Source organism: Poecilia reticulata, linkage group LG3, assembly GCF_000633615.1.
Source record: "Poecilia reticulata strain Guanapo linkage group LG3, Guppy_female_1.0+MT, whole genome shotgun sequence".
Taxonomy (NCBI): domain Eukaryota; kingdom Metazoa; phylum Chordata; class Actinopteri; order Cyprinodontiformes; family Poeciliidae; genus Poecilia; species Poecilia reticulata.
The window spans coordinates 6,195,261-6,216,408 of record NC_024333.1 but is presented as its reverse complement, the minus strand read 5'-3'; the positions used below and the strand labels follow the sequence as shown (position 1 = coordinate 6,216,408).

The following is a 21,148-nucleotide window of genomic DNA, read 5'->3' as shown; positions in this document are numbered from 1 at the left end:
TTTTTGGGGGGGGGGTTGGGGGGGAACTAATGCAACACTAAGGATTACTGAAACCTTGTGTATTGGACAGTCCCTTAGAACAAACAAAACAAAACATTAATAAGCAGCTCTACTGGCACCATTTTGTTTTGCATATTCGGTTTGCCAAAAAATCCCATGAAATTCCCTGAGGAAAACACCGAGATTAATCGAATGGGGGAAAGTGGAAAAGAGGAAGGAAAAATAAAGTGACTGATGAAGGAGGAAATTCCCCAATAGTGAAAGTACTTAAGATTTTTAACTGACCATAGAGCTGGTTACAACCTCTGTTTGTTTCGCTTTATAAAGCTGGTCAATGATCTCCAGGATTTAATTGTGTTGTTAGCTTACAGCGCAGTGACAATGAGACAATGTCTGAATGAATCTGAATTCTATTATTTTCAAATAAACCTATTATTCTGAAAGTACATGGAATTATTATTTTTTTTATTTATGACAGCCAATGTAGTTTTATCATGCTCTCAGACCAACCCTGAATTTAGGACAGTGCTTAGTATTTAGCTTATGTGGCTTAATATTGTAGACAAAGGTTATTTTTGGTCAATGGCTTGAAGAACACTTGTATCTCATTTACAATCAATCAATCAAATTTTATTTGTATAGCACATTTCAGCAGCAAGGCAATTCAAAGTGCTTTACATAAATAAAAGAAAACAGCATACAAATTTACAGAAGCAATACAAATTTGAAAATGGCTACCCAAGGATAAAACCCTATTCTATTTCGTTAATATCAGGTTTGCATAGCTCCTAGTGTTGTTCTAAAGCAGAGGTGCCCAAAGTGGGTCCTCGAGGGTCGGCATCCTGCATGTTTTCATTCTCTCCCTGTGGTAGTAACAACCTTTTCAGCATATCAAGGTTCTTCTTAGGCCTCTAACTAGCTGTGATTTGATCCAGGTGTTAAACCAGGGAGAGAACTAAAACACACAGACGACTTTGGACATCCCTACTCTAAAGATAGGAAAAAGGTATACTTAGTGTAATATTTACTTGAAACTACTATTCAAATTGGAAATAAATAAATATTTGTTCATTTTTGTTTTCCAATTGTTGATGCTGTGAAACAACTTTACTCAGTCGTTACTATTGCCTGAGCTGAAAAAAATGGTACTAATGCCATAATAAAAACTAACTAATTTACTTAACCCATAAAATTAATTAGTTTTAGTAAACTGATCTTGTTGTGAGTCAATTTGAAAAACATGTTGTAATTTAAACAATTTAAGTGCCTTTTAGCAGTTTTAGCTAAATAATTTCTTAGAAATACCGATTAAAATGTAGATGAAATATGTGCAAACGTTACACTGGGTAAATTTAGTCTATTTACGAATTTGAGTTGTTGTGGGATTTTAAATTTGACTGTTAAAGGCCGTTTTTTCTTTCTATAGCAGGTACATTTCCATGCAAAGCTAAAACCAATAACGTAATGGACGTGTGTATTTCATTTCCAGGGTTGTTTCGGAAAGCATCGTTCGTGTCTCTGGCGGAAATAGTGGGCGGAGTAAATAAATGCACAGCCGGCTTGGGGAAACGGTGAATGCGCCGAGGTTCTCCTTCCGCCGTCTGGATGTGCAGAGAGCCGTCACATATCGCTGGGAGGGTAAGCTTTTGTTATAGCGAAAATAATATATTTTACTGGTATGTTTTCGCGTCGCTTTATACATAGGAGGAATGCTCATACAGAGGTGTTTTTACGGTGGTTGGCTGTGGCGTAAAGTGGATGTTTTAGCTGAATTAGTTCCCCGTGTGAGCTGTTCTTTGTGTCCTCCATTGCTGCGGTGACTGACAGACGGAGGAGAAAAAAAAAGCTGCAGCTTCAACAACTTCAAGTTCGCCGGTTAAACCCTCCGAATAACGGGCGCTGAATGTTGTCCTGTACTCCAAAATGAAATGTTATATGTATTTTCAATTTTTAAAACGGTCGGAGACGCTTTTAGTGAGGCTTGAGAAGACTAACCGGCTTGGTTCACTGGGGAGCTAACAAAAGCCGTCTCTCTCCGTCTGACCTCACCGACACGAAGCTAACTGACGCGCTCTGATACAGCTTTCTTTACGGAACTATTTAAAAAAAATAAAACCTCTCAAACGCCATACTTATAATTTTCTTTCATTTTTTTTGTCTACAGTAGTTGTTTAGTCATAATAGAAATAAAATAAATTAAACAAAGGTTGTCTGATCAGGTCAAAAAAATCTGGTTTCACTCTGAGTCATAAAGCAGTTTTATTTTTTATTTACTAAAGTCGGGAAAAAAATCTGGCAAAACCCCCCCTCTTTTTTTTCTTTTTTAAAGAGCTTCAGTCATGTGATCTTGATGACGGTAAGGCTAACTTTATGGCTACTGGACATGTCAGCTGACAGGAAACGTGGACAACGATCATGGAAATTATTAGTCCAGTAAATATCCTCTACAACTCTATTATTATTATTATTATTATTGATAGAAACTCAAGTGGGGGAGATGTGAAGATGCCAGTAGGGGCTTTAAAAGTCATTTTGGGTTTTCTGTTGGTCACAATTGCTTACCAATTTAGAAAACCTAATTAAATCCATTAAAACTTGGGCATAACCCTTTACTCAAAATTTTGCTTGATGGTGTTGTACATCGCCTTTTTTATTTTTATGTTGCATAGATTTAAAACAGTAGAAGATGTTAGTTGGGATGCCTTCAATGAACAGGTAAAAATCCCATTTTCTAATTGAAACTTTTTTTAAAGTTTTTTTTTTTTTTTTTATCAGGTGGGCTTCATTTGAGAGTAGTTGGACAAGAATTTAGGTAATAAAAGACATGAGGCAAAGGTCATCAGGCCAGGACGTGAACCTGTGATGTCTGCATTGAGTACTAAGGCCTCCATACTTTGGGTTGTGCTTTAACCCTACGCTACCACAGGACACACCATTTTCTAATTTGACCAATCAGAGCCAGCTAAGGGAAACTTTATCTGGCCATTTTGATTGGTTCTTCCGAGTTTTGTTGCTCTTATGACGCAAACGGATATCCTCAGGTTCAGACCTAGATTAGACATTCTGAGGCATTTTACTTACTTTATTCTCACTCTCCATATTTTTGTCCTCTTTAGAAAATGTCCTGTGGGCTGTGGAAAGAGACCGTGGCTGTCGCAGAGGATTACATCCACCTGCGCTGCTCAAACCCACACCCAGCCCCTCCACCTCCCAGCGAGCCGGCCGCCGCCATGAGGCGCCTGGCCCAGGACGTGGAGGCCCAGCACCAGGCTCGCTTTCACTCCCTGGCCCAGGGCTTCCTGAAGCACTGCGGGACGGATCTCTGCTCCAACCTCAGAAAGGTGATGGATGAGATGGTGGGAGATGGACACTTTAACTGGGGGAGGGTGGTGTCCCTCTTCGCCTTCGCCGGCGTGCTGGCCAGACAGCTGCGGGAACAGACGGGCAAGAACCCGGGGCCGGACTCCGGGAAGCAGCAGGAACTGCAACAAGAGACCGTAAGCTGCCGGGCGCTGGCGGAGACCATTGCTGATTACCTGGAGAAGCACAAAAAAGACTGGCTGCAGGAAAATAATGGATGGGTAAGTTGTGTGTGTGGGTGTGGAAGGAGGAATGATTATTTGATGTAAAGATTTTAGATAAGAGAGGGCTTTTATTTTTTTTTTGTCTACCTAAAAATAACAGCCAACCACATTTGGAAACCACCTGGCTCGACACGATTTTGTTTTTCCTGCTGGAGTGCAACTCAAGATTTTACTTCTTGATTAAGCTGCTGTTATTAACCCTGCAAAAGAACACAAAATCTTACCAATTATTTCAGGTCTAGTTTCTAGTGCAAATATCTTACAATACTTGAAATAAGACCAAACTAACTTGCAATATGATATTGTTTTAAGTCAATAATGTCTTGATGAAGAAGTACCAGTTATAAGTGAAATAAACTGCCAGTGGAACTAGTGCTTTTTCATCAATATTAAGGAATTAAACTTACAATATGGTGGAAAGCTATTTACAAGTTATTTTATTTCAAGTTTACTAACAATTTATGCTCTAGAAACTAGACTAAAAATACTGAAGATCTTGTGTTTTTGCTGTGAGGTCAACAAACGGACTGAACTAAAAATATCCTTTAGGATTTTATGCTGCAATAAACATCTTCTTTTAATGAACTGGAATAGAAGATGTTTTTTTTCTGGAAATAAAGAGCAAATTCTATTCAATTTCACTCAAATATGCCCGCGTTATGAAGTCCTGAACGCTTTTGGAAACAACATACAATACGAGCTGAATGGCTCCTTTTATGAATGGACTTGGGTAATACATTCACACACACACACACACACTTACCCCTCCTCCCTGGAGCAAAGCTGGCAGCTGGTTCCAACAGACGCGTAACCAGCTCAGCCAGATGGACTTTGTGGTAACAGTCAAAGCTGCACTGAATCCCAGTCCGTCTCCACATTGAAGAGCAACGTTGTATGACCAGACAAACATGCAGCTGTAGATCAGAGTGGGGGAAAACACCTGGAAGTGACGGCAGGTGCATTCATATCGCCTACAAGCGTGTTGCCTCAGTCTCGCTGTGACTAACACAGTGTGTGTTTTGAAACCCAATTTGGGTTCAGTTTGTTTTTAATGTTCAGGTCTGAGCAGCTGCTCTTGCCTTCAAGCCTTTTTATTATGTTTTCTTGCTTGTAAACAGAAGATTTTATACTTTTTTTTTTCTCCTCTTCTTTCAGGACGGGTTTTGTAGCTATGCCCTCAATGCCAGAGAAGTAAGTCAGGACTCCTCCATGAAGACGGCGCTGGTTGCTGTCGCCGGGGTCGGCATCGCTGGGCTCACCTTCCTTCTGGTGCGCTAGCTGGGCCGCCCGGCGTCCATTAGAAGTTCTCAGCTTGTCCGAAAAATAAGGAAATATTAGAATTGTAACGTCAATGCTGCAACACAAAGTGAACCTGTAGTGAATTCAGGGTTGTGATCTCATGTCATTGAACCGTCCGCACAAACTCGTGACTCTCTACAAGCATCGATACTGACACTCTCCTCTTGCTTGTTCCTGAAGATTGTAAACCAATTAGAATGCCTTTTTAAAATGTTGAATGACTGACGTCAGTTTGCATATCTTTGGTTAATAACTGAAGCACAAACATCATTTTCTTTTCCATCTGTGCAGCTAAAGTATTTTAATTTTTCAGACCTGGGTTTAGATTTCAAAATTATCTGCCTTTTTTGTAAGACCTGACTTTAGTTGTGTTTGTGATAAATACATTATAGTTTATAATGTGTAAATTAATATATTTATATAAAAAATAAAACCTAAAGCAGTGGCCCTCTGCAGATTGATCCACACCTGATTCTGTTTTTGCTTTTCATGTAATTTTTTTTTCTTGTTTTTGTGAACTGATCTTACAAGGTCAGCAGAGCTGCAAAATGAAAATGACCTCACAGTGGTGCTATGACTTAGTGAAATATTTCATATTCATCAACCAAACCAGCGACCAATCGGGCACATTTTTATTAATCTCATCTTGCATTCCCCCTCCAAAAACAAATGTAAACATATTTTCTAATATTTATTTGACTTTTTTTTTTAATAAAATCAATTGTGAAATTTGATTCTCTTGCTTGTGTGTGATGTTCTTCTAAAAGCTGGCGTGTTTTTATAATTCGTGTCCCGGAGCCCGTCCCCTTCACGTGCAGACACTTCAGCATTAATAAGATATGTTGTTCTGTCGTCTCATCGCAGCAGCACAGGGCTCCGCTTGCAGTAAAGGGATGTGATCATTAAACAGATCCATCTGAGGCTAATTCAATCAAAAATAAGGTCCTTGTGACATCTATATGAAACCAAAAATAATCAAATTAGCTTTGAAAGTTGTACTTAAGCTCACATATAAAATGTCTGGATACACAGGGTAACAACTGAATGAAAAAAACCTATAGTTTTTGTTGGTTTCATAAGTTTTATATTAAAAGAAATTGATTTGGACAATTTTCTTTGTTTTTCTTGATTAAAAAGTTGAAGTAGCGCTACTCTTGCTCACCTCCGCTTATTACAAAATGTGAAATTATGGCTTGTAAATTTAGCTTCAGAGCAAAAAATGAAATCCTCATTAAAAGTCATTTATGCATGTAAAATTAAGGTTTTAAAATATGTAATGGCAAGTCCTTAAATTTTGTCGTGGCTATGTAGGTTTTATCTTACGGAACTTAGGCAAACTCACTGCGTCATGTCACAAGGGGTTAAGGTTAGCACTAATAAGCTTCTAGGACTTTAGCCAGTTTTTATTTTTTTATTTTTCAAAGTGTAGATTTATCGGCAGTTGGCTAGCTCGGAAATACGTGAGTTACGGCTGTCAGAGCCATATGCCGTGTGGGAAGAACAAATACTACAAAAGACCCCAAAAAGGTCAGAGTTGTTGTCTCCTGAGGGAAAATGTCTTGAATTTTATTCATAATGGTCTTAAAAATGTCAAATCTGAGTTGTTAAAATCTACAGGAACCCTGGCATAGAAGGGGACACTTTGTTCCGTCACTGCACCAGCGCTGGGTACCACAGTCTGTGTAGCTGCAAAAAATGACCTAAACAGTACTAACATGTCCTAACCACTTTTAAAACAAAATTAAGGATGAAACGCAAAACAATTCCCCTTTTGAAACAGTGGCTCGTATACTGCATGAAGGAAACTGGTTGTACCTTACCCAGCCAGATTCACTTTTGTAAGGCGAACATCTTTATTGTCTCTGCACTGATGTGACTGGAGAAAGCTTCATTTATCTGATATTTGGCTCCCGTCTATGGCCAGTCTTTGCCACTGGGGGGCCATAAAGCAAAGGCTAACTTGTTCCTCCTTCCCTCTTTACAAGTATATTTAAATACAAGGACAACTGAAAAAATAGGAAGTAGTTTAACAGCACACAAACCAGTTTAGCTTAAGATGAGTTATCTATTTTGAGAAAATAGAGCTGAGAAACGTAAAGCAGCTACGAATGAACGAGGAAGGAAATATACCAGGTTATATTTTATCAGCTTTCAAATGTACAGTGTTATTAACACTCCAAGTTTCGAAGCGCTGACCTCTCATACTTCCTCATGTTCAAACTTCCTGCTGGTTATCAGTTGATAAAGCTTGTATAGCTCACGAGTCAACTAAACCTGGTCAAACAAAAGTTGGCAACACTATTCAACATTGTAGTTGAAATAACCATCTGAAAAGTGTGGTATATTTCTTGTACTCTGTTAAATTGAATGTCATTTTTCTTGCAGTCCAAAAGTGCAAGAAAAAACTTCAAGATATTAAAGTTGTAACTGATGGCCCAAATGAATCATCCATCCATTTTCTTACACCCTTGTCCATTAGTGGGGTCGGGAGGTAGATGGTGCCTATCTCCAGCTAACGTTCCAGGTGAGAGGCAGGGTTCACCATGGACAGGTCACCAGTCTGTCACAGGGCAACACAGAGACAGACGGGACACACAACCATGCACACACACACTCACACCTAGGGAGAATTTGGAGAGGCCAATTTAAGTGACAGTCATGTTTTTGGACTGTGGGAGGAAACCAGAGTACCTGGAGAAAACCCACACATGCACAGGGAGAACATGCAAACTCCATGCAGAAAGACCCCAGGCCGGGAATCAAACCCAGAACCTTCTTGCTGCAAGCCAACTGCACCACTGTGCAGCCCAAACAAATCATCTAAAAATTTTAACTCCAAATTCTCTAAGCGAATCAGAAACGGTCCAAAAGTAATTTTACCTTCATGTACAGCTACATACGTCTCAGAAAAACAGCTCTAGCGCTAAAAGAAGAAAAGAAAATACAATTGAAAAAAAAAAAGAAGCACAAACATAGTAAAAGGAGAATAATAAAAAAAGAAAGATTTAAAAGATCATTTCACTTTTGGCAAAGTAGTCCTCCGTAGTTCACGTCAATGTCCGACATCGGGGCAACTTCTCTGCACCCTGAACCGCTGAGAAATGACCCACAGAACCAAGAAACTACCAGATCGATTCAAAAGTCTGATCCATTTTTTTATTTTATCATAACATTATTTAATTTCCATCGGGATTTTTTTTTTAAATTATTATAATTATTTAGATGTGTAACAGTCTTCAAACATTAAAGTGACCAGCCTGTGATGATGAGGCTGTTTTTGGACATTTAGACAAAAATAATTATGCAGCTAGATTCAGTTTTTATACAAAAAAGAGTTTGATCAAATAAAATATTTAACCAGCTGAAGCTCATTCATTCTAAATTCCTTTTTAATTAATCTTACAGCTTGATTATTAATGTTCTTCATTCTTATACAGTTTAAAAATACAGTTTTAAGTGTATTCATAAAGTAAAGGCAGACATATAACATGAAAATATATGTGTTTTTATAATCACAATAACACTTCCATTGTTAAGAATTTAAGACTAAAAATGAACAAGCTCATTTATTTACACTGATAATGAGGACCTATGTATATATTTATATATAAATATGTAATTAATTAACTATAGCCTTAATAAAGGCTATAGTTAATGATCAACTTTATGAGGCCTACCACTTTACCACATACTATTATTACACATGGGCAGTATGTAAACATTAACTGTATGCTAACCGTTATTCTTTCATTACAAATCTTTTTTTTTTTTACTTCAGAAGTAAAAGCAAAGCCCCAAATCAAGGGAAAAGTCATAAAACATACCAATGCAAATGGATGCATCAACCTTTACCCAGAAGAAATATAACTTCGTTCCATTAAGTTTAATTTAATGACACTGTCCAGATATCAAACTAATCTCTTTGATGCAAAAGCTTTAGGTTTCTGTACTGACAGTTTGTATCTAATACATTTAAAAATAACAATGTCATGACAGTTGTCATGTACGTATGGAACTCAGAATGAGGGCAACCCAAGGTGAAACTATTGTTGGGACCTGCAGCACTGAAACAGATCATTTCCTTTCATACACAATCCAGTTTCACTTCTTGCTCTCTGAAGCATTTCTCCATTCTGTCAAACCTTAGTTAAAACTGGCTGTGATGTGGTTTCCTGTTTCCTGTTTGTTGCGTTTCGGTAAGCAAGTGAACCTGTAGCACTGTATGACGGATTGCATTGGTATAAATTATATGAGGCACTAAGCAGTGCCGAGATCATGTAGAACGACCTCCGTCAGATATGAAGAAGGTGCTGAATTAAAGCGATGGACGAGATCTGATGTTTAAACTGATGAAATTTTATTCATTTTCAATTTTCTTTGTGGAGAGAAGTCCTTTTTTATAACCACTTTATTGGGTATACCTGTTCTATCGCTTGCTAACATAAAGCAGAAGTCAACCCAGTTACCTCAACTCAATTCAAAAATATTTTACTTAACCCAACCGGAAAATAAAATGTCATAGATGGTGACGCTGTGGTAGCAGTCAGTCTTGCAACAAGTCTGAAAAAGCCTCTGACTGAAGACTGATGACTGTATGACAGTCTGATGATTGCTATGATGTGCTAACAATTTGATACCAGCAGAAAACATTATATTTCACATAACATGTTCTAGACAACATCAACAGCAGTTGGCAAGAACTGCTAATTCCTTTTTTATTGCCGCTCATCTTTAAATCTGAGTCTGGTTAGAAAGCCGAGCAGAGAGACACAAAAAGGGAGGCGGGGGACTTTTCTGGTTCTGCTTTTCTTCTCTTTCAACTGCTCTGGAGTTTGAGATTGTGATTCAGATACTGTTTGACCTTTTTGAAAAGGCAAACGCGTAACTCGATGCGTCCAGCTATCTAGACTTGATAATCTACGACTCAATTAAGTTCTGACGTAGCTCCAGAACGGAGAATAAAGGGTTTAATTGACTTTCTACATGCTACATGGAGCTAATTCTCTGTGGTGTTGATTCAATGAAGCGTTAGAAAAAGAAGGAGCGGTTTTCAAGGCAACAACGGTGGTACTGGCAAGGTCTACCTACTGAACCTGTACCTGGTGAGCATACAACGGTCTAGACGGCTGGTCTTATTCTGCACATGCCTCGTCTTGCCAGTTATCTGCCCACGTCACCATCAATTTCTGGTTGGCGTGTGAGTGAAAATGTCAACACAGACAATGGCAATCAGTTACATTTTATTGAACGGGCACAAAATGTGTTACAGGAGCAGTGTTTCAGGTGTCCAAATACAGGCCATGCATTACAATGCTATTGTACAGTTGTTCATGTTGTGAGGTTTGTCATAAATATCCAAAGTAAACATGTCTGGCGTTTCTTTACCCGAATACTCCCACGTTAAACACAACCCAAAAGAAAACCTCCCACGCTAGCAGCAAGCTAGCGCAACTTAGCATAAAGTCTGCAAATGGCGGAAATCGTGGCATTTATGTCCAGATTTAAGGTAGGAAAAATAAAACCATTCTGTCTTACTTCATGTTAAAAAACAAAACAAAAAACAACCCAAAGAAAAGTTCAACATATTCAATAATAATATTGTTATGTGTTTGTTTACAGTACCTGAAGGTAAAAAAAAAAAACTACAAGCAGGAAGTTAACAGCATAAAATAAAAGTTCTGGGGAAATTATAGCTTTGTCTACTTACAAAAAACACTTTTACATCTGACAAGAATTAATTAATATTTTTTATGTTATGCAGGTGGTTTGATAAAGCAATATTTAATATAATAACAAAGCTAAGCTAATATAAACCAACATTTGTTTCACCCAAATTAATGGTATCAATCAAATTTTATCTGTCTTGGGGGGGGAATACATATGCATACATCTATAGATATAGATATATACACACATATTATGCTATTAAAATGTTTAAGTACAGGCATTATTGGTCTTATGTTCCCAGGCTCCCCTGCTCCCCAGTGGGTATGACACACAATCTGAAAAACATGTTTCTCAGCTCTGAAGCTTAGTTTTTTTGGTCAGCAGGATATTATGGGAAGAGAAGTGGGTCAGAGATTAGGTTAAATATAAAATAGATTAACGAGCCCAGATTTTATGTTTTTATTGCTCCTCTGTAATTATGCTTTGACAGAGGAAAACGGATATTAATGAGATATTTTAGATCATAAAAACATCAAATACATTTTGCAAAGATTAAGTGAATGTTGCTGAGAGTCTGGGGCGTAGTAGACTCTAAGGAGCGATTAAAAACTCCCACAGAGACTCGTAGATTCTGTTCAGTAGTATAAACAAAGAAATCCCCAAATATACAAATCTTCATTAGGAGCATCTGTTTTTCACCCCCTCCCTCCGTTTCTCCTAACTTTGATGAGACTGAAGCAGACTGTCGGGCTCCAGGCGGCCGAGAAGCTTCTCGACTTGCATCGTGCACACACCACTTGAGTTTTAGGTGTGTGCATTCATAAAAAGAGGCGTCGATCGCCGCCTGGATCCAGAGAGCCCCTCTCACAAACGTATTGTTTATATTCACAGCCGCGACAGAGCCATATCAGATCTTTTCGTTTTGGTACACACAAATTTTGCGCCCACTTATTAAAATCCTTAGTCTAATTTTCATACTCCGGAGGGGCGTAACAGGTGTATGTTTTTGTTGTTTTTTCGTCAGTGTGAATATAATTGTTTGTTTCTCCACCTTTTACAGGACAGAGCATGTCTGTCTCTTGGATTTCTTCTTGTCGTTTTCATCAGGAAGCTTCTCCATCACCTTGTCCGCCATCTAAACATGAGACGTAAAGGCATGCAAAGCAAATGTGACTCTCCTTTTGTTGACTTCAAATAAACACGTTGCGAATGACATGTCAGCTTTTTTATGTATCCAAAAGAAAAACAAAGACACACCAAAAAGTGAAATGACTGGTCAGCAAAAGGGAAATCCTATTCAGCTTTTAAAGAAGTGCTTTTGAATAGAGAGTTTGAGTTAAACCGCAAACCTGCTCAGGATCTGGAAACGACTTCGTCTCTAGCTTTGAGTAGAGAAGCTCATCCTCCAGGTATACCTCAAAGCTATCTATGGAGGTGAAAAAAGAGATGAAAAATGAAACATTAACTTTAAAAAAATAATTAAAAAAATAAATATATATATATTTTTGTTTAATAGATATACTGTATATATATATATATAAAAACCAAAAGTTCAGAATACCTGTCCTCCCGGTGACTCCTTTTACCTTCACTCCAGGAATCTGCCGGAGAACGCCGGCTAGTTCCTGGTAGCGGTACGCATAACTTCAGTCTTTACTGCAACAGAAAACAGACAAGGTAACCAAATGAGAGCTATAGATAACCAGCCTCTCACTCTTGAGTTTCATAATTCTGCAAGCAGCTATACTGCAAAAGTGCACAGTATAAACCCCCCCCCCAAAAAACATTTTGATATTTGCAAATGAAAATGCAAAAGTACATGTGTTGAAAAAAGAGGAAGTGGGGGTAAAAAAAAAAACAAAAACAAAAAACCTTACCAGTACTCAATGGTCACCGTCTTCATGGTTTTGCAGAATAAGTTGTGATGAGCGCAGAGTTCTTGTGAACTCTCAGTGCTCAGCTTACAGGAATGAGATGTTCAGAGAAAAAACGTCACCCTATCAAACAGCTAAGCCACGCCTTGTGGGAGGCTGGAAAGCTGCCGTGCAACCTCACTCAGCTTTCACAGGCTGCCCAGACTCACAGAGCGTCTTTATTCTATGAAAACAGAAATCAGTTTCTTTAGTAGTGGCTTCGCTGCGAGGCTGGTGACTGTTCAGCCGCTTCTTCTGCGTAAAAACAACGCAGACAGAGAACTTGATAATTACACAGTCGTTTGTACATATTATTATGTACAAAATTAAAACATGCTAATCGGAATAGACTCAACATACATTATATTACTAATAGAAGTATGTCTCCAATTTTACACATATAATGGACCAATGCTTCAGTAAATCTATGGTTTATTCTAATTTATAACTAACCTAAAATCAGGGGGAGCAGAAATAGAGCGCGAGAGACCGATGTACAACTATGCAGTCAGCCCCACACCGTCTTCCTGTCCGGCCACTCTCAAATTAAGGCAGCTAGAGTCGATAAAGCCTTCAAAAGAAGAAAAAGAAAAAAAGTTGATAATATTTAGACTAACGGCAGATCACGGTTACAGCCTAACTTCTTCTGCAAAGATGCCAACAGCTGGCTAACGGTAGTTAGCATGATCGTTTCAGTCTATCGGTGGCTAACGGTAGTTAGCATCTAGGTTAGTTGCGGCTAACGGTTACTTATAATAAATACACATAAATAACTCAAAATAGAATATATGTTAATAAGGTACATATTAACAGAAAAACATATTCTATTACATTAACATATTTAACATTTACAGAAAAACTTCTCCATCCTCGCGACTCGGTTTGATAGGGCAGGTGATAACGTTTGAAGCCTCGTAAGGCTTGGAAGTCAATCTCTCGCTCATGCACCACTACTGCCATCTTTTGCCGTAAAATGGCATTGTACCAGAAATTACACCTGTTGCCCTCTGAATAAATGCATCGCTCCCAGTCAAAAAACAACCATTCAGAGTCAAGAGGAGGGCCTTAGAGCCGGAACTTACCCCAGGAAAACCATATATCCGCCATCATCGGTGGTCATGCTAACTAGCCTTAGCATTTGTGGCAGGGTATGTTGTGATGAACCAGCTGTATCACAGAATGAAAGTGAAGGGGAAAAAGGATTACAACATTCAGTTTTAAAAGGCTAACAGGAGTTTTAAAAATGATATATATACATATATATATATTATAAAGTGTGACTCATTGGGCCTCTTGTCTCTTTAGAAACTCCTGCTCTCAAACTCCCCTATCAAGAAGTCCTCCATTAAACTTCAACAATGTTTTTACCAGTGTTTTTACCAGAAATAACACATATAATGAGCATAGCATGTACGCAGTTCCACCAGTTGTTTGCTAATTGGTGCTGGCTAGTCTGAAGGAGCTGATTGGGAGAGGGCTACTCTGTGAGGTGGAAGCTCAGAAACTAGCAGAGTTCGGTCCACCGAGGCGTTTTGTACCGCTGAATGGTTGCCACGGGAGATTAAATAATTTCTCAAACATGCGTGACAGAATCAAGGCAACACTCCAGGTATATTCTTGTTGAGGGAATAAAATTATTACATGTTGAGCTCAAAAAAGTAAATTTTACATAATAGTGCCCCTTTAAAATCATCTAGTGAATGTAAGTAAAAGCTACACAACATAAACATAACACGTAGTAAAATGGAAAAAAAAAAAAACATTAAGGAGGTGTCTTAATAGTTCGTCAAGCGTGCCACAACTTGGCATGTCTTCACTCAGGCTGGCTGTCTACTCTATTTGACTGAGGTAAAGAAGCATCCCTTCTGACTTCAGAAAAGCAAACCTCGCACAACATATCCATCGCTGACCTTACAGAGGAGCACCTGCACATCCCAGCCCTTTCAGCGGCGAGTTATCACACAGGTGCGCCGGTGAACGATCTTGTCGGTGTATTCAGAGACTGCACAACAGAAGGTATTGTGTGTGTGGATTCCAATACAGGCAGTTAACGTCAAAAGATAGTGTGCAGAACAACAGAAGATCCATCGTCTTTCTCCAGCAAGCAATAAGTCTGAGAATTTCAAAAGCCCATTCATTCTCCCAAGCTTCTGACAAGGCTGTTTACTTGACCAACCTTGATCAAATTTGCTTAGTTGTAAAACAGGTCGTTAGACACCAAAATTCAATGAAAGCAGAAATTCCTTTTACGATTGTTAAGAGCTGTCCAATTTTGCTCTCTTATCAGCAACAAGCAGATGAGATACTCCAAGTTACCCAATCGTATTTTCATGCTTGAGCTCAGCGAAAGTGTGACATTACAATTCATTGATTCCTAAACGGGCATAATCTTGTAATTCTTTTAATTTTCTGTCACTGTTAAAATTCTTAGTTCAGTCAAAAAGCTTCTGTCCAACATTTTCTGAGTTATAAATCATGGATTAGTAGGTCAGACCTGAAAACAAAGAAATAAAAAGAAAAACAAAAATAGAAAAATCGGTACTGGCCAGAAAAAAGAAACAAACGTGATCGGTGCATCTATTTAAGTTTTTCGACTGCACTTGTTGAAACATAAATCCAAACACTGGCGGTTTGTTCCAGCAGTGTTTTAATGTGTTTTTTTGAAGCAGGAAAAATATCAATAAAGACAAAAATCTTTTTTGAGCTTTAGAAACAATGATGTTTGACATTTTATTTGTTTAAAATGATATTCAGTACAAAATGTATACAGTAATACCCTTGTGTTCGTCAGTTCCCCTGAATAAAATATTTCAATCTGTTGAGCTCATGCCACATATCTGTATCTATAAGATACACTGGATTGTAGTTTTTGCTCATATAATAGCTGATGACAAAGATATAGCAATAGTACCTCTGTAACAATAAAAACTAAAAAGGAAAATTCTGATGGACACACTTTCAATACAATAAAATTACATAAATTTTTTTCTGTAAAAGTTGCATTGCAATCTGCCCATAGTTTTTTTTAATCATTATTTTTTTTTACAAGAGTTTTAAATTCATGTATTTCTTATCATTAGCTAAAAAGACAAAAAAAAAGATACAAGTTTTTAAACATTAAAAAAAACGTGATCCGGTGGCAATCTGCGAAGTTGCAGCAACTCTCGTCTTAGCAGGTTGTCCTGTCTGAAGCTGCTGTAACAGATCTACAATGCACTTAATTTTGTTCGGTTTTCTTTTTTAAAATGCTTTTTTTGTTGGTGAAACAAGGCAACTTCTCAAACGTCTAAAATAAATAAAGCTTCCGCAATGATACTGTACCTGTTTATATATCCAGCTTACATATATGTACGTATACATGTACATATACGTTCAGAAACGTGTACAAAATGCTTTTAAAAATCCTCCCCTGGTGTCTAAAAACGGAACGATAGCAAATGTCTGCATGCACAAGAAACACAGCGGCAATTCTTCCAGTTCGTTGGCTTCTCCTTCCTGCTCCTTGGCTTTGATTTAAATAGATGGAGAAAAACAAACAAAGAAACAAAGAAAAAAAAAAAAACACAACTCTGTCGCCCCTCAAAAACACACACAAACACGCGGACACCCACACACAAAACTGTCTCACTGATCACAGCATCAGTCTCATTGATTGGCGGGAATCTTTGACTCCGCCCCCTGGGTTGGGCGGGTCCTCCTGTGGGAAGGTAGCCTTATCTGGTGTGTAGTCGTTCCTCTTTAGATCTGAAGAGGAAGAAAAGAAAAAAGAAAAACAAATATGATCAATGGCAGGTTAAAAGTCAAACAATACATCAACTTTGGTTGTTTCTCTGCGAAAGGTTTTCTGTCATGTTTGTGCAGCCGTTACACATTTTCCAACTTTTTTTATTTGGTCTCTGAAGCTTTTATTTATAGCAGTTAAAATAAGGTAAAATTTTAACCTTGTGAGAAAAAAAAAAAAAAGACTCTTTAACATAACAAAACAGCTTTTTAGGAAATAAGTGAAATTTTAGCGCAGAATAAAAAAGTAATTTGATATCTGTTATAAGAGAAATTTGGTAGAAGACTAAATTACATACATTAATTTAGTCTTCCATTAAAAGTTGTCACTTTTAATGGAAGTTTTAATACGACTTTGCATTAAAAGTGTCATTATTTACCGAATGTCACTTCATGACAACAGTCATAAATATTCACAAAGATTCCTTAATGCTCATAACAGGTGTTGCGTCATGTTTATAACAGTGTCATGTCAGTCTTATGCACCCCTTCAAATAAAGTGTTGCTAACAATTCCCAAATGAAATTAAGCAATCAATCAGCAGCTGGAAAGCTCGTCTCACCAGGAAGTTTGAGTTTCCTGCAGCAGGAGTTGCAGTGGTGTTTAGTCCGGAAGTTTCTGATGGCATCGTCTCCGAGGTTGGCAGGTCCGAATATCATGTCGTACGATCTGCAGCAGAGACAAAAGGACAAGTCAGCTCCTGAACTCTTGACTTGATCGGGATTAAATGAGAAAATGGCGACTCCATGTTGTGAGAAAGCTCACCCTTTCTCCCCGCTCTTAATGACAGACGGATCCGTCAGGATCTCCCCGACGCCTGCAAATGAAAGCAGCATTATAAGACACAAGAAACGGATAACTTTTTTAAAGAATAAATGTGGCATTGGCGCGCATACACGTGTCTTACCCTGCAGGTCGAGCACCAGCAGCTCTCCCCGGGTGTACTCGTACGTCCAGTGGCTGAAGGCCAGCATGGTCTCCTCCAGGAGGTTGGTGGGAACGATCTCGTCTCCGTTGTTGTTGTTGAACTTCCTGAACTCGCCGGTGATGCACTCTTCTATGGCAAACCACTGGCCAGCTGAGTGGCAGTACAGCAGGAACACCTCCAGAAACCTGAACACACAGAATGATGAGCGCGGTTGAAGACCGGTGATTGTTTGTAAAGGACAGGAACGGCAGCATCACCAGAACGGAAAACGTGTGATTACAACAGGACTGTTGGATGTTTTAATAATGACGACTAATGTGGTAAACAACTTCTTTCTTTTCTAAAATCTTAATGAGATAATGAGACTTGTTAAGAATTTTAGCCTTTCATCTACAATCATCCAAAGAAAATGTTCGACTGACAAGTCAAACCTATGGAAAATAACAGCCTGACGTTGATTACAGTCCTTTGTGGTATCATTAGTTTTTTTTTTTGGTTTTTTTTAAAGATAGGTAATCGGCCAGAAACTGGAGCACCTCTACCAAAAAAATATTTTTTTTCTGTCTATCCAGATGATGATGTACTGTTTGTCAAGAAAGAACTTCTGCACTTAGGAGTGTTTCTGTCCATATGTTAGCTTATTGGCATGGCGTGTTTAATGAATGATAAAAAAAAAAGTTTCTTGCTTCTGACTGGATTTCTCTATAGTTGTATAAAAATAAAATGGCACTACTGTTAGCAAGTTTTACTACCACTGAAAAATTGGAAAGCATTAGATGATTTGAGTGTAGAAACCAATGGTACAGACGGCGTCCGGTAAAAGGCTTCAGAAATGACATAACGCTAAAACAATGTACTATTGTACTACTGCAGGAACTGACATGGGGTTCCCCTTTCAGTGTCAGAGGTTAGACAAGCTACAAGAGGAGCGTTCTACACACTAAATAAATATGACCAGGAATGAATGAAAAATCAAGTTTCTAGGAACAGGACGTGATTGGTTACCTCGGGGAGTAAGGAATCGTCTTTGGCCTGATTTGATTGAAGGCAAACGTCAGCTTCTGAGCAGCTCGTTGCTGTTGAATTTCCTTGAGTGATGAGAGAAAAAGAAAAGTTGCTAAAAACCATAGGATGGTAAAACCATAAAAACCATTAGGGAAATGTAGTGAAACAGAAAACACTGAACTCAGATAAGCTGTTGTCAAGGTTTGGCATTTCTTGGATCTCTCCACTCTGGGGACACACCCAGACCTTTTACTGCAGAATAACACAAAGTAGATCTAAATATTCTCACCCTGAGACAAAGATGCAACACGGTCTCCTCCTTGTAGATGCTCTGCCACATCTGGACCACCTCAGGCAGGAAGGATTTGACTATGTAGAGGTGTCCAGGCTTCAGGATGTCATACTCTGACCAAGTGCAAAGGACCTTCAGAGCCCGTCGGAGTCCTCCGCCCATCTCCTCCTTGCTCAGAAACTCTATTTTGGCACAGAGGCCCCGCTGGGCCCAGGAGGACATGCTGTTGTTGATGGTGTTTGGGGAGCTCTCCTCCAGACGGTACACCGTCACCGGCTCCCCTGCGGCAACACAAAGCAGGATGTCAGAGCCACCGATTTGTGTGCAAATTATTTCTAGCTGCAAGTTTTAGAGTTTTTTCTCCAAGCGCTCATCTCAATAACTGCCAACCAAATGTCATTGCCTTTTAGGATGGGTTAAAATTTCACCCGACATTTTCCGCTTCCTCCACCCAGCGCAATTTTTGCCAACGTAATAGATACTAGGCTCACTGCCCGAGATTTTAACTTATCAGGTAAGATGTTTACACTACAAAGATGAACAAAAACTACAGGAACCAGGAAACGGATTAAACAAAGAGCTGAAATGCATAGCCTGCAAGCCATAAAAGGAAGGTCAATTAAAAAAAATAAAAAATAAAAGCAAAGAAAGAAAGGATAAAAAGGAAATGTTCTTTCCTACTACGAAACCAATCTGCTGACATCAGGAGAAGAAAAAAAAAAAGAAAAAAAAAAAAAAGAAGAAGATGATTACAAAGCAAAGTTCATTAGCATCTCGCAAACATGGAGAAGTCTGATTTTTACTTCATTTTAACCTGAATTAGAATCCTATTCTTCAGTGACTTGCAGTCAGGTATGGAGTAATTCTTAGCAAGAGACGTTTAATTTGGCTGCTGCTACCAGAATAATAGCCTACGCTCTAACGCCGCATGACGAGTTCTGCTTTGAAAATGTTAAAATTTAAGTAAAACGGCATTAATAATCAACGCAGAATATAATAAACTCCTTGTACGTATTTTGTAATAATTTCCGTCACAATATGCAAGAAAATAATTACATTTTACACCAATTGTTACAAAATGCACAGGCAACTCTTGTTAAAACAAAACAAAAAAAAAAAAAAACATTTAGGCGCATTTATAGCATTATGCTATAAATCACAGACAGTCGTTCTAATCAAAATAGTTCTAATAATCATGCTGTAGATGCTACCCATTTAAATGTTTGAAACTTTGGCCAATAAGTAACAGGTTTTGTTTTAGATTACACTTGTCCATGAAACAATGCAAATTATCTCGTTACTAAGAAGTAAACAAGTAGTTCATACACGTCTTTGTTCCTTCCCATGTCACGGGCTCCACAGTCAAAAGATTACAGAAAATGGAATGAGAAGTGGAAAAAAAAAAAGTTTCAAAATGATCCATAGAAAAACCATTTTAGTACAAAATCAATTAGAAAGAAAAAGAGAACTGCAACTTGCTTAAAAAAAAAAAGATGTGAATGCTCCGTATCAGTTTAGAACCGAGAACCTTTGCTCAAGTTTGCTGTTTTATTTTTAACTCGGTTACATTTAGACTAGAGGCGAGTGTCTCAGCAGAGTCATGATGCGGAGGTCAGCCGAGTTACGCTGCTTTGAATCGGAGACGGAAAATAGCTGCGGGTTTGGATACGACACAATAATAAACTCATTTTACAATCTTGCGGAACAATAAGGTGCACAGTTAGATTATGTTGTGTTCAAATACTAAAGAAGAGGAACAGATAAAGTGACAAGTCAAACTTGTTACTGAACTGTTAAACCGCCTACGTGTGACGTTTTTTGTACCTTGGTAAAAGACCTAAAAAGGCCAAACGCATAAAACCTTCTTTACGTAAAAAACAAAAAACATGCTGAATAATTACATTTTTCAGCACCTAAAATTTTCCCCAGGATTCCAGATATTTTCCTAATGAAAATATTTAGCTTTTCCAGATTAGCTTTATGAAACTATATATATTTTTACCTAACCTTTAAATGATCTGCATACTAAATGATTTTAAAAGGGTAGCACCATGACAATCACCGTTTGCCTCTACATGACTTAAGTTATTTTACTAATTAAAAAAAGAAAACCCATCACCCTTAGCCGTCAAAACATCACATCCTCATAGTCAAAACCAGCACTTCCTTTCAAAAGAAGAAGCAATCTAATTTTAAAGTCATAATAACTGTAAAAAAAAAGACAAAACATTAAAGGCAGCACCGACACTTTGCTCATTAACTGCGAAGCAAACGGCAGTGGGGGTAGAAGAGATCTCTTATCTGCCTTCATGCTTCCTCATTCTCAAACAGTTCGCTGGTTATTAATGAAGCCGTCAGAAAGGTGAGGACTGGTGCATTACTGTGTTTTCACCTCTAGGGGGCACAGGAGTGAAGGGGATGCTCTGAGACAGCCTCATCAAGTTGTTGCGCTCCACAGCTGGAGGAAGAAGAGTGAAAAGCAAAGACTTGCTCATTATTTACAGAAGTTACTAAAGTGAATGGATAACAAGTATTTATTATTAACAGAGTGGAAATGTTTGAACACCAGTGTAATCTCCTCACCAGAGTACTGATAGCTTTCCATAGGCTTGAACGGCGAGCCGATAGCTGAAGAAACAGAAATGAATGTCTCCAACTATACTTAGACTTCATTAAGCGT

The 21,148-nt window shown here is 38.3% G+C and overlaps 2 protein-coding genes and 1 long non-coding RNA gene across 5 annotated transcripts in view; 1 reads left to right on the top strand and 2 right to left on the bottom strand.

Annotated features, from left to right (window-relative positions):
- The first annotated feature begins 942 nt into the window (after positions 1–942).
- bcl2l10 (BCL2 like 10) lies at positions 943–5,607 on the top strand. Its single transcript, XM_008404784.2, has 4 exons — positions 943–1,006; positions 1,490–1,638; positions 3,117–3,581; positions 4,740–5,607. The coding sequence occupies exons 2-4, from the start codon at positions 1,576–1,578 to the stop codon at positions 4,860–4,862; spliced, it is 651 nt and encodes a 216-aa protein (XP_008403006.1). The 5' UTR covers positions 943–1,006; positions 1,490–1,575; the 3' UTR covers positions 4,863–5,607.
- A 5,387-nt stretch (positions 5,608–10,994) lies between these two features.
- Positions 10,995–13,500, bottom strand: LOC103462172 (uncharacterized). Its single transcript, XR_533289.2, has 6 exons — positions 13,316–13,500; positions 12,917–13,034; positions 12,428–12,647; positions 12,112–12,206; positions 11,900–11,976; positions 10,995–11,685 (listed from the first exon to the last, which is right to left on the bottom strand). It is a non-coding gene; the product is annotated as an uncharacterized LOC103462172 (long non-coding RNA).
- A 1,658-nt stretch (positions 13,501–15,158) lies between these two features.
- Positions 15,159–21,148, bottom strand: part of trpm7 (transient receptor potential cation channel, subfamily M, member 7) — a 43,934-nt gene continuing 37,944 nt past the window's right edge. For all 3 annotated transcript variants that reach the window (XM_017304044.1, XM_008404785.2, XM_008404786.2), the window contains exons 33-40: positions 21,052–21,096; positions 20,861–20,926; positions 18,466–18,749; positions 18,177–18,259; positions 17,151–17,356; positions 17,009–17,060; positions 16,806–16,912; positions 15,159–16,207 (exon numbers count right to left, since the gene is read on the bottom strand). In XM_017304044.1, coding sequence (XP_017159533.1) covers positions 16,095–16,207; positions 16,806–16,912; positions 17,009–17,060; positions 17,151–17,356; positions 18,177–18,259; positions 18,466–18,749; positions 20,861–20,926; positions 21,052–21,096 — 956 coding nt within the window. In that variant the 3' untranslated portion in view covers positions 15,159–16,094. The remainder of the gene's footprint in view (positions 16,208–16,805; positions 16,913–17,008; positions 17,061–17,150; positions 17,357–18,176; positions 18,260–18,465; positions 18,750–20,860; positions 20,927–21,051; positions 21,097–21,148) is intronic.